At 36.2% G+C, this 17,854-nt stretch overlaps 1 protein-coding gene across 2 annotated transcripts in view; it reads right to left on the reverse strand.

Annotated features, from left to right (window-relative positions):
• Positions 1 to 17,854, reverse strand: part of LOC110605481 — a 110,989-nt gene that overhangs the window by 64,316 nt on the left and 28,819 nt on the right. For both annotated transcript variants that reach the window (XM_021744077.2, XM_043952484.1), the window contains 15 exons: positions 13,032 to 13,099; positions 12,049 to 12,169; positions 11,761 to 11,967; positions 11,395 to 11,598; positions 10,432 to 10,541; positions 9,511 to 9,607; positions 9,300 to 9,398; positions 2,497 to 2,661; positions 2,341 to 2,415; positions 1,807 to 2,262; positions 1,376 to 1,720; positions 1,155 to 1,286; positions 753 to 866; positions 489 to 673; positions 300 to 408 (listed from right to left, as the gene is read on the reverse strand). In XM_021744077.2, coding sequence (XP_021599769.1) covers positions 300 to 408; positions 489 to 673; positions 753 to 866; positions 1,155 to 1,286; positions 1,376 to 1,720; positions 1,807 to 2,262; positions 2,341 to 2,415; positions 2,497 to 2,661; positions 9,300 to 9,398; positions 9,511 to 9,607; positions 10,432 to 10,541; positions 11,395 to 11,598; positions 11,761 to 11,967; positions 12,049 to 12,169; positions 13,032 to 13,099 — 2,487 coding nt within the window. The remainder of the gene's footprint in view (positions 1 to 299; positions 409 to 488; positions 674 to 752; positions 867 to 1,154; positions 1,287 to 1,375; positions 1,721 to 1,806; positions 2,263 to 2,340; positions 2,416 to 2,496; positions 2,662 to 9,299; positions 9,399 to 9,510; positions 9,608 to 10,431; positions 10,542 to 11,394; positions 11,599 to 11,760; positions 11,968 to 12,048; positions 12,170 to 13,031; positions 13,100 to 17,854) is intronic.

The raw sequence follows: 17,854 nt of genomic DNA on the forward strand, positions 1-17,854 counted from the left end.
CAGAAACCGTGTTCCTGTTTAGTTAGAATAATAATTAGGTATGATCATAGGGATTATGTTCCTATTTTAATTACCATAAACGTGTTATATATCTGTACCAGATGATTGTGTAAAACAATAAAGTAATTCCATGAACACATAAGTAATATACCCAAGATTGGAAACTAAAATAATAGGAGATAGTAATAAAAATAAGAATAGTAAAAAATATACAAATAAATCTCCTAACAATCTGCTATCACTTCAGTTATGAGATTCCAGCAAATTAAGGGATTTCAACATGCTGCTAAAATTCTCACCTGAATCATTAGCAATTCCAAATGGACAGCACTCATCTCACTCTTGTCACCATAAAACCAATGGAAGGTGTTCTGCACAGTTATTTGAACCACATCCAGCTTCAAGTAGCTGTGATAAAAACAATTTAACAATGTGTCATAGACATTGTGGCAAAGCATAAACTTTCTTAAGCCTAAATGTCAACTTACTCAGGACTATCTGTTCTTCTAGGCATCAATATTATTGGCTTCCTAAGTGAAATGTCCAACTTCAGAGCAGGTGATCCTTCAATTTCACTGGTTGTAAATGACTTCCCAGAATTTGTCACTTGATCATTTAATTTAACAAGACCCTTTGAATTGTTGGGAGATAGACCCATAAAGTAACTAACAATCTGCATATCAAAAGTTGACAATACATGAGAAGTGAAATATAACCATGTAAAATGGTTAAAATGCTTAAAGTTGATTTACCTCCTGCACGAATCGATTCAAATAGACAATGCGCACTTCTGAAAGCTGGCCAAAAAGGCTATATTCATAACCTTCATAGTCTCCGTCATCAACACTAAATGAAGCAAAAACCAGCTGCATAATAACAAGTTAAGGCTCGTAACCACAACATAAAAAGATAAGTATATATACAACAGTTAAAATACGAGAAAATAGAAAATGTTGAAAACCAGCATCAAAAAGAAATACAGAAATCAGAGCACTACAGGCATACAGTATTAAACTACAAAGTAACATATCAACAATTGAAAATCTCGAGAAAACCAAATACTATTTTCCTTTGTTGTAACTTGTAAGTTGTAAGAGAAGCACAACATAAAAGAAATAATAAAAAAAAAAAAAAGAAAACAGAGCAATACACACCTCAACAAATGAGCTTCCCCCTGGATTTCTCATATCACAGATCCAGAAATATGCATGGTTGCTAGGAAGACTCTCATCACTTATTCTTAGATTTCCCAGAGCTGCTTTTATACTAAAAGAGCTTGGAAATACCTTATTTAAACAAAAATTAACAAGCATAAACAGATAGTATCATTCTAAACAAAAAGAACACTAAGGAAAGGGAAAAAACTGAAGCAAACCTTGATATCTGTAAGTAAATTATCTTGGGACAAAGACGCTAACTTAGTTTCATTTTCATTCATCAACATAATCTGAGCACGGGCCATATTCAACACTATATTGAAAATAATTCTAGATTTTCCCTTCCCCAGCAAACCCTTAACAACAGGGTCCTCGATCGTTGACAAATTTTGGTCATCAACCACTCCTCTAATATCGTCATGCTCAACCATCAATGCTGAATAATTACCACTGCCAGATTCACTATTTCCTTCTTCAACACTAATAGCATTGACAAACTCCATGATGGCAAGAATTGTGGGTCTGCGGCAGAAAAATGACAAAGTAGCTAGCATCACTGATACCTGAAATCACCATTTACAAATTAGTCGGTCCATTAGCCAACCAAATGGACTGAAAGCAAACACTCTACCAGAGAAAACTAATCAACCTGCATGTCAATATTATTATATAGAGAAGAGTTCTGGTCGTAGATAATTATCTGAGCTTTCACAAAACTATCTAAGGTATCAGTTAGTTCAACATCCTCCATGCGATTTTGAACAGTATCAACAGGTAGTAAGCCACTGATTCGAGTAAAAGTGGGAAGCTTCAACAAGGCATCTTCGAATGGATGTGAAATTGGGGAAGCCAAACACTCAGGATCAACCAAATCCTCTGATGCTTCGTAGAACTTGTCCTCACCTTCACTAGGTGTGACATTATTGTTGTTAAAGCTCTTACTCCCAGCCTGTTCAAGTGATGACGAATGCTCTTCACTTCGGATGAATGATCTTGCTAGGAAAGAAGACCGAGAAATGCCATTGCAACAAACTAAATCTTCAATCTCCAAAGATTTCAAAACAGTGCCAATGAACATGTCATTTTCTCTAATTGACAACTCAACCTGTGTTAAAAAAAAATACCATAATGAGAAAAAGAAAATGCATGAGTGAACTGAACTGTCATTCAGTATCATTTGTACCTGGCCACCAATTGCTCGAAATTCAAATAAAGGAATCTCTTCAGAAAGAAGCACCTTTAGAAAACTCAGGTCATGCTAGCAAAAGCAGCAGATATATAAGATTTCAAGTTCTTCCATCGAAAAGGAACATAAGAACACATGTTCTCCAGGCTTTACCTGACGATTGTAATTGAAGCAAAACTTTAGTTCATCAAGAACTCCTGTTAAAAAAACACGTTCCATCTCCAATGCATCACTTGTATCAGTGTTGCTATTGAGTCCCATTTCTGAGCTCTCGGAATCTGATGAAGTTTCAGAAAGACCAGTAATAGGTGCTGAACCCTGTGTAGAAATCCATGGGTAAGATCTTTGATTATGCCTTCAAAATGAAACATTTTGCCACAAACCCTCCATAAGCACAGAAATTGTTGTAATTTTTTACACATTTCCTGCGCATTTTTGCTTAAGATTACTCTTTAGTTTTATAATAACTTATAAACTGATTATTGAATTGTTTATCAAAGCACAAACAAAATGATCTATAACCTTCTTCCGGTATTTCTACCAATAATTTCTTTATCTTCTACGTGAAAATTTCCTGAAAATGATATTTTTAGAAAAACTTATTAAACCATTGATTTAACTACTTCTGTGAATAAAATATTTTACAAATAATTAGTTTATGTTTCTTAAATGTAAAGGACTAATTAAATCAATTTTAGAAATTGAATCAACTAAAACAACAGAAATTAAACAAGCTTATGAAGAAAGGAATAGCAACGAAAAGATACGTGAAGAATTTTAGAGTATTATTGTATTTCACTCTTGATCTTTACAAGTAATTTATATAATTATTTATACACAAAAAATTACAAGCAAATAATAAAAGAATAATTAAGGATCCTAATTTATGGCTAGAATCCATAATCAGATCAGATCATATCATTAGAATCAGCAAATAAGTCAACACTCCCCTCAAGTTGGTGCATAAATGTCGCACATGCCTAACTTGCAAATTAAATTATTGTAGATCTATTGTTGAGCCCTTTAGTGAACACATCTGCAAGTTGCACAGTAGAAGTCACATGAACTAAACTCAAGACACCGTTTATTAATTTTTCTTTAATGAAATGTCGATCAATCTCAATGTGCTTCGTTCAGACATGTTGAACCGGATTTTGTGCTATACTGATGGCAGCTTTGTTGTCACAATACAAAGTTATCTTGTCTCTCGAGCAACCTCAACTCCTACAATAACTTCTGCAACCATAAAAGTTTACACCTTGGGCCATTGCTTTGTATTCTGCTTCAGCACTTGACTGAGCTAATAACACTTTATTTTTTGCTCCTACAGGTGACAAGGTTCCCTTTTACAACTGTGCAGTAGCTAGAGGTAGATCTCCTGTCATCGAGAGATCCTACTCAATCTGCATCTGTAAAAGTTTCAACTCAAAGGTGACCATATATGGAGTAAAGAAGCCCTTTCCCTGGCGTAGACTTCAAGTATCTCAAGGTGCGAGGGACAGCTGCATATTAGTCTCGCAAGGGTCATACATGAATTGGCTGAGAGATAAATCAACCTCCCTACCAATCATTGGTATCTTCCAATATTCACAGACTCATCAGTTCCTGCTTGCATCTTATGATTACTTTCAATGGGAGATTCTGCTAGTTTACACTCCAACATACCAGTATCTTCCAAAAAGTCCATAATAAATTTTTTTTAGAAGATAAAGATTCCTTTTTTTAAACTAGCCACCACAAAACCTAAGAAATATTGAAACTTTTTAGATCTTTGATTTCAAATTCTTGAGCCAATAACCTTTTTAGTTAAGCCACTTCCTCATTGTCATCAACATACACAATAGAAAGAGTGATCTTACCCTTGTGATGTTTAATAAACAGAGTATGATCAACATTGCTCTGTTAGTAACCACAAGACATCATGGTTCTACTAAACCTGTCAAACCAAACTCTAGGAGATTGTTTTAACTCATACAAAGCATTTTTTAATATGCACACCTCTCCTTCTATTTTCTCATCAGCGATCCCAAGAGGAATCTCCATGAACACTTCTTCCTCTAAATCCCCAAGAAAGAAAGCATTCTTCACATTAAACTGCTATAAGTCCCAATCCAAGTTGGCTACACAAGATAATAGGACTCTGATTGAGTTCATTTTTACAACTGGGCAAATATTTCTTGATAATCCACTCCATGGGTTTGGATAAACCTTTCAGCAACCAATCTGGGCTTAAACTGTTCAATTGTGCCATCAACTTTACACCCAACAAGTTTCTTTCCAGGTGGGAGAGTAACAAGCTCCCAAGTCTCATTTTTTACCAGTACTTTCATCTCATCAATAATTGCTCCCTTCCATTTAGGATCTACAAGAGCTTCCTCTCAATCCTGTGGAATAGATACAGAGGAAATAGATAAAGAAAAGGTTTTATAGGAGGGAGACAAAGATTCATAAGAAATAGAGTGTTTATACAAGATCTGACACATTTTCTTTGTGCAATAGGTTCATCTAAATTATTAAAGCATTCAAGAGTTGTGGGTAACTCACCAGAAGAAGATTCTTCTTCTGCCTTGTCTCTCCTCGTATACCTCCTCAAATCTGGTTTGTCCAGACGTCCAATTCTCCCATCTGATCGGATATCTCTCCCTGTCTACTAGAACTATCTCTCGAAACCATGTCATTTAGAATAATAGAATTCGGGATCACCTCTTCTTTCTCATTATTCTCCTCTTGAAGAGGTGAGTGGGTGGTACTAAAGTAGGGTCAGTTTCTCGAAAGGTAACATCCATACTGACAAAGTATTTTCTAGATAGAGAATGATAACACCTGTATCCCTTCTGTGTCGAAAGATACCCAACAAACACACATTTAAGGGCCTTGGGATCCAATTTTCTCGCCGTCCTAGTATGGACAAAGCAAATACACTCAGATACTTTTGGTGGAACAATACATGAATTCCTTCCTTGTAGAACCTCCAAAGGACTCATGAAATCAAGAGCTTTGAGGGGCATTCTATTGATAAGATAAGCAGATACAAGGACTGCTCTTCCATTGTCAATTCTCAAAATTTTTACCTTAATATCAAATTGAGTACAAAACATCTTGTGAAAGGATTAAAAACAAGAAAAAACATCACTTTTTGCTTTAATCAAATAGACCCAAGTCATTCAAATGCAACAATCAATAAAGGTGACAAACCATTGATACCAAACAAGGAGATAGTTTGATTAGGCCCCCAAACATCATAATAAAGTCATAAAAGGAATTTGGCTTTTATTATGACTTAAAAGATAGGAGGTTTTAGTGTAATTAGCATACTCACAAGTATCACAAAATAAAGAATCAAACTAAGTTCTAGTAAACAAATTAGGATAAACTTTTTCTAAGATAAAAAATGGATGCCTTAACCGCCTGTATCACTGTAATATTTCCTGATTGACATTCTTATTTTCTCCAAAACAGGCTTGAGATATCGGAGAACCTGGATCACCGTCCAATATGTATAAGCCATCACGCAATCTACCATTGCCAATCCTCTTCCCGGTGAGAAAATCCTAAATAACATAATGATCAAGAAAAAACTCAATTTTATAGTTAGAAGCATTAGTGATAGCACTGACAGATAAAAGGTTGACAGGAAATTGAAAACTCGAAGGATAGATGATAATTTAATATCGAACGCACAAATAACAGAACCTATTCCGAATATGGGATTAAAAGAGTCATCAGCAATTCTGAAACTGCATTTGCTTAGGGAAAGAAAATAATTAAAAAAGCCTTTAGAAGAGCCTGTCATGTGTCTATTCGCACCAGAATCAATAATCCATGTAACAGTTTCAAGAGAAAAAGCATTACCTGACTTTACAAAGTTAAATGTAACACCAGACTCCAAGGGAGGAAGAGGTGTCAATATGAGACACGAAGCGCTTCAGACCCTTAATTTCATTAGAGGAAAGAAACTCAGCAGTTGTTGTCTCCTTAAAGGGCTCCTCCACACGTCTGCTAAATTAGCTTGAGCTCTAGAGGTACCTCGTTGTTTCCTCCACGGCCTCTAGTGGGACGACCATATAACTTCTAGCAAGTCTTCTTGGTATGCCTCAGTTTCCCATAATAGTCACAATGATTGTGATCTTTCTTAGAATTAGGAGGCTGCGGGTGCTCAAATTAGTAGACAACCCAGCCTTTTCAACTGGTGCGGTGCAGTATAGAGCATAGCATGTCGGCAACTTTCCTCCTGTTGAACATGCACATGGGCCTCTTCCAAAAAAAAAAAAAAAAAAAAAAAAAAAAAAAGATTTTTCCCCAACACTTAGACCCGAATTGAATCATATTCATTATTCAACCCTGCAAGAAAATCATAGACCCGCTCCCTTTCAATCATTTTCCAAAATTTGACTGCATCTCCAGCATAGTTTGCATCTCCAGTACAGTCTGCATCTCCAGTACAATCTGCCTGGAAGTCCTGATAGTAATCAAGCTCCTGCCATAAGCCACATAACTCAGAATAAAATTGCAAGATAGTCATTTCTCCTTGCTTAGTACCATGGATCTTATTTCGAATATCATAAATTTGGGTATCATTCCCAATCTTGGAATAAGTTAAGGATAAAGCCTTCCATATTTTTGCACTAGTATCAATTAACAAACAGGACTTAAAGATATGTGGTTGCATAGAGTTAAGTAATCATGTCATAACAAGACAATTATCTAATTCCCATTGAAAAAAATTTGGATCCCTCTCGTCCGGTTGCTTCTTATTACCAGTGATATAGCTATGCAGTCCTCTAGCCTTGATAAACAACAAACAAGACCTTGACCAAGGAAGATAATTGATTCCATCAAGTTTTACGAGACTAATTTGCAAGGAAAGATTATCAGAGTTAGGAATCGAGACCTTTTTGCCTTCTGCCCATGGTAAAAATAAATGAACCGTGAAAGAATAGAAAATACCTAAGGTTGTACACACAAGAGAGCCAATCGAATTACCAAAAGACCAAGTAGCAGCACCGGATGGTTGGAAAGAGGATCGAAATTGGTACCAGAGTGATCGGAGCGGCGAAGCAGCATCAGACAGATCTCACACCCTAGGAAGGAGGGCGCGTGAGCCTCATGCGCATGGCTTTCCAGCGTCAAAGCGGGTGGTCTGTCCGGCAATGATCCAGCGGTTCTCTTGGTGGCGACAGTAAGATGTGAAAAGATCCTCTAGATAGAGTAGTATCAAAAAGATAGATCTAAGGTTTTAGAAACCCTAAAGAAGAAAATTTGAATGTAAACCCTAAAATCAAAAAAATATTGTGATACCATGAAGAATTTTGGAGAATTTTAGAGTATTTCTATATTTCACACTTCATCTTTACAAGTGATTTACATGACTATTCATACACAAAACATTACAACTAATAAGAAGCAAATAATCAAAAAATAATTATAGACATAATTAAGGATCCTAATTTATGTCTAGAATCCGTAATCAAATCAAATCATATCACTGGAATCAGCAAATAAGTCAACAATAAGTTAACTATAATAAAGGACAACAAAAATTAGGAACAAATCACTTCATAATTTTTAGATGGTAAAAACAAGAAAGAGAACCCTAGGGGACAGTGCAAGCCAATTTTAAAAGAAATATATCCTTTTCAACCTTTTTTGCTCTATTAGTCAATAGACTACAAAATCTTTTAAGATTATATACAAATACAATTGTTGACCAACATAAAGGATTCCTAATGTTTAGGCAGATTTTTGGATTCTAATTATGCTTGATTATAGGAATTTTATTTCCTACCTTTATTATAGATATTCCTAATTAGGTGTGTTATAAATATTTCTAATTAGGTTGATTTTGTGTATAAATAGCCAAACATTGTAAAGATCAATTCAATTGTAACATTAAAAAAAAAATTCCTCTCAAAATTCTACATGGTATTAGAGCATAAGCCTAATTTAGGGTTGTAATTCAATTTTAAATTTTCAAAATCTTAAGCAATCAAATTTGGTACTCTCCGGTCTAAGCCTATTTTCTTTCATCACCGCCACTTCCCATCGAGTCGCAGCCTTCTCGAAGGTTGTCCGCCAGTCTCCGGTGAGCTGTCCACCAGTCTCTGGTGAGCCATCCGCTAGCGCACGAGTCTCACGCGCCACCCATTGCCAGCGCGTGAGACTGTTTCTAGCAAGGATCTTCACGTCTATTCGCCGTTGTTGACTCTGGACTCCTGTTTCCGGCCTTCTGCTGTTGTTTCTTGCTCTGTTGATTTGTTGCTGTGGGCAGACTCTTTATCGTTGTTTTGGATATTCCTTTTGCTTTGTTGCTGCTGTTTACTGCGCTAGAAGCATAAAGAATTTCTTGTGGAGTTGGGTGTTGATTGGGTATTTGTTTTAGTTGGACAATCTCTTTCCCGTGATGGGTTTGTTGTTTTTCTAATATGTCGTCTCTTGATGCTACTCCATAGATTATTGATTTCGGTGCAAATAGACATATGATAGACTCCTCTATAAGCTTCCTTAATTACCTTCCATATCCATAAATTTGACCATTTGACGTAGCTTAGATGGTAAAAACAAGAAAGAGAACCCTATGGGACACTGCAAGCCAATTTTAAAAGAAATAGATCCTTTTCAACCTTTTCTGCTCTATTAGTCAACAGACTGCAAAATCTTTTAAGATTATATACAAGTACAATTGTTGACCAACATAGAGGATTCCTAATTAGGAAGATTCAATCACTGTTTGGGCAGATTTTTGGGATTCTAATTATGCTTGATTATAAGGATTTTATTTCCTACCTTTATTGTAGGTATTACTAGTTGTGTTGTAAATATTTTTAATTAGGTTAATTCTTTGTGTGTAACTACCCAAACATTGTAAAGATTAATTCAATTGGAATATAATAAAAAATTTCTCCCAAAATTCTACAACAATACTAACTAAAAGTCAAGTATGATATTGAAGGATTTACTGAAGCACTATATATAGCCCTCTGCAGGCGGCTTTGCCAATTTCTCCGTGAATCACCAGAATCACATAGCAGTATTACTGAATTCACATCTTCTACAACCTACACACAAATTCAATATGAAAATGAGATGATGTTTAAGGAGATAATTCAAATATGAATGGCCACTCTGGGAACTAAAAGGATGACAAGATACAAACACAACAAGTGCAACCTTGTTAACAGGACGTCCAGTATCACAGATGGCCAATACATGATGCATACCACCAACCAATTCAGCTGGAAGTTGATATAATTGTTTTCCTCGCAAACTACAGCAAGCATATGAATAAACCCAATCAATAAAAAACCATTAAACCTTCCATAATTCATAGAAGTACACAACTCAACCAATAGAACATATATCTGAAACTCTGGGTTCTGCTGTACAATTTTCCATGCAAATTTTTTAGCACTTACCACATCGAGACCTGCAAGAATTCTTGACATTTTTCCTTTTTTTTTTTTTTTGTTGTTGCACAAAGTTAACAAAGAAAACTTGTTAAACACTTTACTCCATGCAGTAAAGCTATGTCAACCAAAGGCAACCCCACTTTCTTGAGGCTTGAAACTTGAAAGTTGAAACAGAACATAATCCATATATCAGAATTTCCTTCCAAATAAGCTGCAACTTGAATTGCACAATGTTGTTTTTTTCACAACAAAAATATTACAATTTTCCATTAATCTCCTAATGGATATGGAAATATGCATGTGCAAGCATGAAATTTGTCTTATTTTTACTACTGTGCGATGTTGTGCAAATGTTCAGCACATTCCATTACCACTGCTCATTTCTCCTTATTTCTAACTGATTTTTTCATGAAGTAGAACAAAATAAGTTTCAAACAGCATCTAATGTCAAATTTTGGGGAATATGAACAGCAATTGAAAAATGAACATAATAATGTATATTGACAAGAATAATATGTACATGTAATTCAATGATAAGAACATTTGATATAAATAACCAACCACACACTTTTGTCAAGACTCCCCTGTTTGATGTCAAGTTTTTCATTTTCTAAATCCATATTTAGATACAACTATACACAAGGCCCATAAAAAATTGGTGCTAAGAATTTGGTTTCTTAACCTGAGATACTGTTTGTAAGATTTAGAACTAGAGTCTTCCAATAAATAAAGAAAAGGCCCAACTAAGCAGAGGTATCGACGCTGCCATTCAGCTGCCCTATTTGCCACGCCCTGTCACATAAAAATTATGAAGCAAAATCAAAAGCTAAAAAGAAGAAGTAACTCATTGTCAAAAGGCTCGCCCTGTTTTTCAATATTGAACCAGGTTTTCAAATAACAGTATCAGCATCAGTCAATCTGTTACAGTTTTGCACTCAATTGCACTTCATGAACATTTTTAAAGTTCATATCTCATAAAAATGATATCGATATTGAAACATGGATTTGATTTCATATGCACTTTACTCAGATAATAGCTAAAGGAAATAGCTCGTCGCTCGTTTAAATAAATTCAATTATTAAACCTAAAATTATGAAGCATTCAATTCATATGTTCAAATAACATCATCTCTTATGTATCTAACAACATTGAACATTTCACAGCAAATAACAAGTAAAAGAAAATAATAAGAATTAATAAATAAGACCTCTTGAAGTATAAATTAACAAATTTTGCTGACTTAGAACAAATTAAAATTGGCTAAAATGGCAGAAAAGAGAAGCGCTATAAAAAAGGAAAGAAATCACAAAAGGATCTCTCTCGCATAAAAAGGAAGAGGCTATTGTTCCATGACTGAGACATCAATATGCATCTCAGTCTATTTCAGACATATTGTTCTATATAAACCAATAATGATAGTATGGCTATAAATCCCAAATCACAGTCCTATACTCCTATTATACCCTGTCCTATATTGTCAATTGCACCTTCAAATTCCATGATGATCTACCCAATACGGATGTACAGCCAATTTTTGAAAGCCTGCATTCAAACACCAGGAGAGAGAGAGAGAGAGAGAGAGAGAGAGAGAGAGAGAGAGAGAGAGAGAGAGGAAGGAGAATAAGAAGAAGAAGAAGAAAAAACCTTTCGAATAAGAAGATGCAACCACCCTTCAAAGTCCGCTTGATCCCAAAAACAAAGAAGACTTGAATTCTCAGCATCCTCATCCTGAAACATCCTTGCTACCTGCATCAACCGATGGTACCGTGCAGGAGAAAAGTGAAACCCTAATGACGGCAACCGCACAGATAGTCTTGTGGAAGGATAGGATGGGTTTTCTAATCGAATCTGCATATGACGTGATGTTAGTTTCTAACTCAAAAGGTAATCAACTACCACAATCATGCATGTAATAGATGAAAACCATGCACACAACATATACAGGTGCATGTACACAAGCCGACACCAGTAAAATGTTATAACCCAAAGTGGAAGCATCCACATTTTTACCTGTTGAAGCCTTACAATTACTCCACACTTATCAATAACAGGCAAGAAGCTAACACCATTTGATTTGCCAGAATCAGCAGACTTGCGCAAAGGGGCTTGACTCCAGTTGTAGTCACCATCAACCAAAAAGGCAGAGATGTCACTCAAAACCAAATCAAACTGCAAGTACATATTGAGCTCCTCAGATGGTCTCCTTTTATTGTCATCCTGCATACATTTGAAAAATCCATATAAAGCATAACTCTGCATTCCAAAATGCCAAGATCGAGTTCATTGATGAAGATGAACCTGTGAGCGAATCACCAAATTTCCCAAGTCTAGCAAAAGTTTTGTTGCATGGACGTTGTTAGGACGAAATTCAGTAGGAATTGTAATTTTTGGAGCCGCAATGTCCAAGTCCAACAGAAACCTAATCAGCATATAGATGCAAAATGTCATTTTCTACCAGTTAAATATGTCTCCAACACACCCCCACATGCAAATGCCACTGGGCTTGAAGCGTGAACAAACACATGCCCACTTTATCTTATGCTATATCAATAAATGGAGGTAGTGAGAATTCTAACTGTAGACCTTTTTAGTCTGACAGGCTCTAATGCCATGTCAAGGAACCACTTCACCTAAGCTTGTAGGTGAAAGCCCCAGTAATAGTCATATATCTCCAACATCAACTAACATATTACTAGCCTAGGTAACTGGCAGTATGCAGCTTTCAATACAGTCGCAAACATTTGCACATAGTTAATATTAAAATTAAATAATGCCACAGAACATAGCTCTAACTCTACAAATATTTGCTGATGGGCTTTTAACAATCCATAGGGAATCTGCTTTGCAACCTTCCACCAAAGTACCAAGTTGCAAGGAATATCCATAAACCTTGTACAATAATTTCTCAAGACATATTAATAAACACGAAACATAATGGAGATATTCAAAACTATAAGCATGTATTTACACGGAAACGATCACTTTTCATTCGATAGAAGAAGATTATTAGTGAAGAAAGAAGAGCAATACAAATTGGACAACAACACGACCTCCCGTCAAAGAAAGAAGAGAAGTATGACAAAAGAACAAAACTAATAAAATAGCCCGTGTCAACATCAGCCAAAAGCACTCCTAAAAGATGACATAAAGAAAAAACTCATAAAAGATCCAAAAGATAACACCATATGAGTTCTACAACTAAATTTATACTTTTATAAAAATGTCAAAGAACAATCATTACAACCCTTTTTCAAATGGAAAACCAAAACAGAGATACCAACCTTGCTTGATCTTTCAAAGCTCTGTTCACTTGTTGTTGAGCAGTGCGCTTGACTCCATCAATGGTCATCTGGTTACCAAAGGAGGAAAAATGTTGACTTATTTGCCGATTTCTAATTATATGATTTGATTAAATTACAAATTCTAGACATAAATTAAGATCCTTAATTATCTTTATAATTTTTTTTTATTATTTATTTCCTATCTAGTTGTAATTCTTTGTATATAGATAATCATGTAAATCACTTGTAAAGATTAAGAGTGAAATATAAGAATACTCTAAAATTCTCCGAAATTCTTCGTAGTATCAAAGCTTTTACCTTATTTTAGAGTTTAAATTCAATTTTTTCTCTTTAGGGTTTCTAAAACCCTACATCTACGAACTTTTTTCGTCTCACCGCCGCCACCAGCAGGGTCGCCGGACTGTCGCCGGCCAATTGTCCAACTTCGATGCCAGAAATCCACACGCGTGAGGCTCACACGCCCTTCCTTCCCAGCGCGTGAGGTTCAATCCAAAGCTGCTATGCTGCCCATACAACCCTGGCACCGTTCCGGCCATCCCATGCCGCTACCCGGTTTCTTGGTAATTTGGTTGGACTCTCTTGTGTATACAATCTTGAGTACCTAACTCTGATAAACCTTCCTTGCAAATTTATCAGAAACTGTGGAGGAGCTATTTAAGGAGACAACAGCTGCTGAGCTCCTTCCCCCTAATGAAATTTAGAGACCCAAGTGCTTCATGTCTCATATTGACACCTCTTCCTCCTCTGGTGTCACATCTAATTTTGTGAAGTCAGGTAATGCTTTCTCTCTTGATACTATTTTATGGATTATTGATTATAGTGCGAATAGACACATGACAGACTCTTCTAAAGATTTTCTCAATTATTTTCCTTCTCTAACGAAAAATAGTGTCAGAATTGCTAATGACTCTTTTACTCCCATATTCGGAACCGTTCTGTTATTTGTGCACCCTGTTAAATTTGGGCCAGGTCTAACTCACACCAAAAGCTAGCTCAAGGGGTAGGAGTGCCTATAGCCCATAGAAGGGGCACATTACCCCTTTTCACAAGCGATGTGGGATTCAACACACCCCCTCACGCTCAGAATTTTATTGGTGTGTGACATATTTATAGGAGGCCCAACATCAGATGGGGAGGCTCTAATACCATGTTAAATTTGGGTTAGGCCTAACTCACCCCAAAAGCTAGCACAAGGGGGAGGAGTGCCTATAGCCCATATAAGGGGCACATTACCCATTTCCACAACCGATGTGGGATTCAACACACTCAATATTAAATTGTCATCTGTCCTCCATACTCCCCATTCTCCCATCAACCTTTTATATGTCAATGCCATCACCAATGCTCTTAACTGTAAAATTGAAATTTTTTTTTTCTAATTATTGTGTTATTCAGAATCTTTTCACAAGGAAGAGGATTGGTAATGGTAGACTACATGATAGCTTAACCATGTTGGAAGGTGATGTAAGTTCTCCAATATCTCAAGCCTGTTTTGGAGAAAATAAAGATGCCAATTAGAAAATAATACAGTGACGCAGACGGTTAGGGCATACATCGTTCTTTAGAAAAACTTTATCCTAATTTGTTTGCTAGAACTCAGTTTGATTCTTTATTTTGTGATGTTTGCGAGTATACTAAGCACGCTAGAATCTCCTATCCTTTGAGTTATAAAAAGCCAACTTCCTTTTGTGACTATTCATTATGATGTTTGGGGGCCTACTCAAACTGTCTCTTTATATAGTAATTAATGGTTTATCACTTTTATTAATTGTTGCACTCGAATGACTTGTGTATATTTGATTAAAACTAGAAGTGATGTCTTTTATTTTTTTCAAACCTTTCACAAAATAATTTGTACTCAATTTGATACTAAGGTGAAAATTTTGAGAATTGACAATGGAAGAGAATATATGAATATTACATTTTCTGCTTATTTGGAGTCCAATTGATAGTACACCAAATAAGTTGTCCTTATACTAGTGCACAAAATAGAGTTGCTGAAAGCAAAAACAAGCATCTATTGAAGATAGTTCGATCTCTTATGTTCACCATGAACCTATCCAAAGCATATTGATAGATGCAGTCCTTGTATCTTCTTATCTTATCAATCGTATGCCCCTTAAAGCCCTAGACTTTGTTAGTCCTTTGGAGGTTCTACAAGGACGGAATTCATACATTGTTTCACCAAAAGTATTTGCGTATGTTTGCCTTGTGCATACTAAAACAGTAGGAAAGTTGGACCCCAAGCCCTTAAATGTGTGTTTGTTGAGTATTTTCCGACACTTAAAGGATACACATATTATCATCCTCCATCTAGGAAATACTTTGTCAGTATGGATGTTGAAACTGAACTCCACTTTAGTAACACCGACTCACCTCTTCAAGAGGAGAATAATGAGAAAGAAGCGATGATCTCGAATTTTGTGATTCTGAATGATATGGTTCAAAGGCAAAGTTCTAGCAGACAGAGGGAGACGTCTGATTCTGAATGATATGGTTTAGAGGCAAAGTTCTAGCAGACAGGGGGAGACATCTAATCAGAGGAGAGAATAGGACATTTGGACAAGCCAAATTTGAGGAGGTATTCGAAGAGAGAGAAGACAGAAGAAGCAATGATGCCAGCCTATTTGGAGTCAAGAATTTTCTTTTGGCGAGTTACCCTCAAATCTTGAATGCTCCAATAATTTAGATAAACCTATTGTACAAATAAAAGGTGTCAGCTCTTGTACCAAATACCCTATTTCTAACTTTATTTCTTATGAATCTTTGTCTCTCTACTATAGAGTCTTTGCCTTGTCTATTTCCTCTGTGTCTATTCCACGGAAATGGAAGGAAGCTCTCGCAGATCTTAAATGGAAGGGAGCAATTATTAAAGTGATGAAAGCACTAGCAAAAAATGAGACATGAGAGCTTGTCTTTCTCCCACCTGGGAAGAGACTTATTGGCTGTAAGTAGGTACTCACAGTGAAACACAAAGTTGATGGTACAATTCAACAGTATAAAGCCAGATTGGTTGCTAAAGACTTCACCCAAATCTATGGAGTGGATCATCAAGAGACATTTGTCCCAGTTGCAAAAATAAACTCAATCAATCAGAGTGTTGTTATCTTGTGCAACCAATTTGGACTGAGACTTACATCAAACGAATAATACATTCCTCCATGGAGATTTAGAGGAAGAGGTGTTCATTGAGATTCCTCTTGGGTTTGCTGATGAGAAGACACAAAGAAAGTTGTGCAAATTAAAAAAGGCTTTGTATGGGCTAAAACAATATCCCAGAGCTTAGTTTGATAAGTTTAACAGAGCCATGATATCCTTTGATTACCAACAGAGCAATGCTAATCATACTCTGTTTATTAAACATCACAAGGGTAATATCACACTTCTTATTGTGTATATTGATGATATAGTGGTGACAGGTGATGACAAAAAGAAAATGGCTTAGCTAAAAAGGTTGTTGGCTCAAGAATTTGAAATCAAAGATCTAGAAAAGTTTCAATATTTCCTAGGTATTGAGGTGGCCAGATTAGAAAAAGGGATCTTTATCTCCCAAAGAAAGTACATTTTGAATCTTTTGAAAAAAACTGATATATTGGGGTGTAAACCAACAGAATCTCCCATTGAAAGTAATCACAAGATGCAAGCAAGAGCTAGTGAGTCTGTGGATATTGGAAGCCGGAAAATGTTCCCAAAATGGCATTTCGGATCCACTTTAGACACTATGAATTCCCTGTGATGCCTTTTGGTCTCACCAACGCCCTAAAAATGTTCCAAGCAACCATGAATGACATATTTTGGCCTTCACTCCACCGTTTTGTGTTAGTCTTCTTTGACCACATACACGTTTATAGTCGCTTATAGGATGATCACGTGTCCTATATGGATCAAGTTCTTCGACTGTTATCATCTAATCACTTGGTAGCCAACATGAAGAAATGCTCATTTAGAAAGAGGTCTCTCTCTTTCTTAGGACTTTTAATATATGTCGGAGGTGTGTCAATGGATCTGGATAAAATTGAGCAGTGCTACAGTGACCTGTTCCTAACTTAGGAAAAGATGCAAGGGGTTTGTTAGGGCCCATAGGAAATTATCGCCAATTCATTCAACATTATGGTGAAATTGCACAGCCCCTAACTCATCTAACAAATAAGGTATCCACAATATTTTGTTTAGGATTCTGCTGCGCAAGAAGCATTTGAAAAGTTGAAGGCTACAATTGACCAACTCTAGTATTATTGATGCCTGATTTTCACCAATCATTCTATTGACCAATATAGAATGTTCCTAGTTAGGAGGATTCAGATATTTGAAATCCTAATTAGGCTTAATTATAGGCTAGATTATAGAGATTTTATTCTTATTGTAAATATTCTTAATTTAGATTGATTCTTTGTGTATAAATACTCAAACCTTGTAAAGATCAATTCAATTGGAATAGAATTAAAAATTCCTCCTAAAATTCTTCATGGTATCAAAGTATTGCCACTTTAATTGGCATAGGTTTCAAATATGTCACAAAAAGTTAAGGTTAACTAATAGGTCAAGCTTCTAGGTGACTATATCAAGGGAGTTGTTCGACACCCCCTGTACCGGAAGAAAGCCCATCAAATTTGCAGCCGATACCCCGCGATGTGACCCTGCTCTGAGCACATGCGTGTCCTCACACGATGCCACAGCATTTCGCGTCTCCTTCCATGCGCCGGCGTGTGAGCCTTTCTCCGGCGTTCTTTTCTTTCAGCGCTCCTTTCCGGCCCTCTTTCAAGAATGTCGTGTCTCCGACCGGCCATTTTCCATGACTGGAT

Source organism: Manihot esculenta, chromosome 17, assembly GCF_001659605.2.
Source record: "Manihot esculenta cultivar AM560-2 chromosome 17, M.esculenta_v8, whole genome shotgun sequence".
NCBI lineage: Eukaryota > Viridiplantae > Streptophyta > Magnoliopsida > Malpighiales > Euphorbiaceae > Manihot > Manihot esculenta.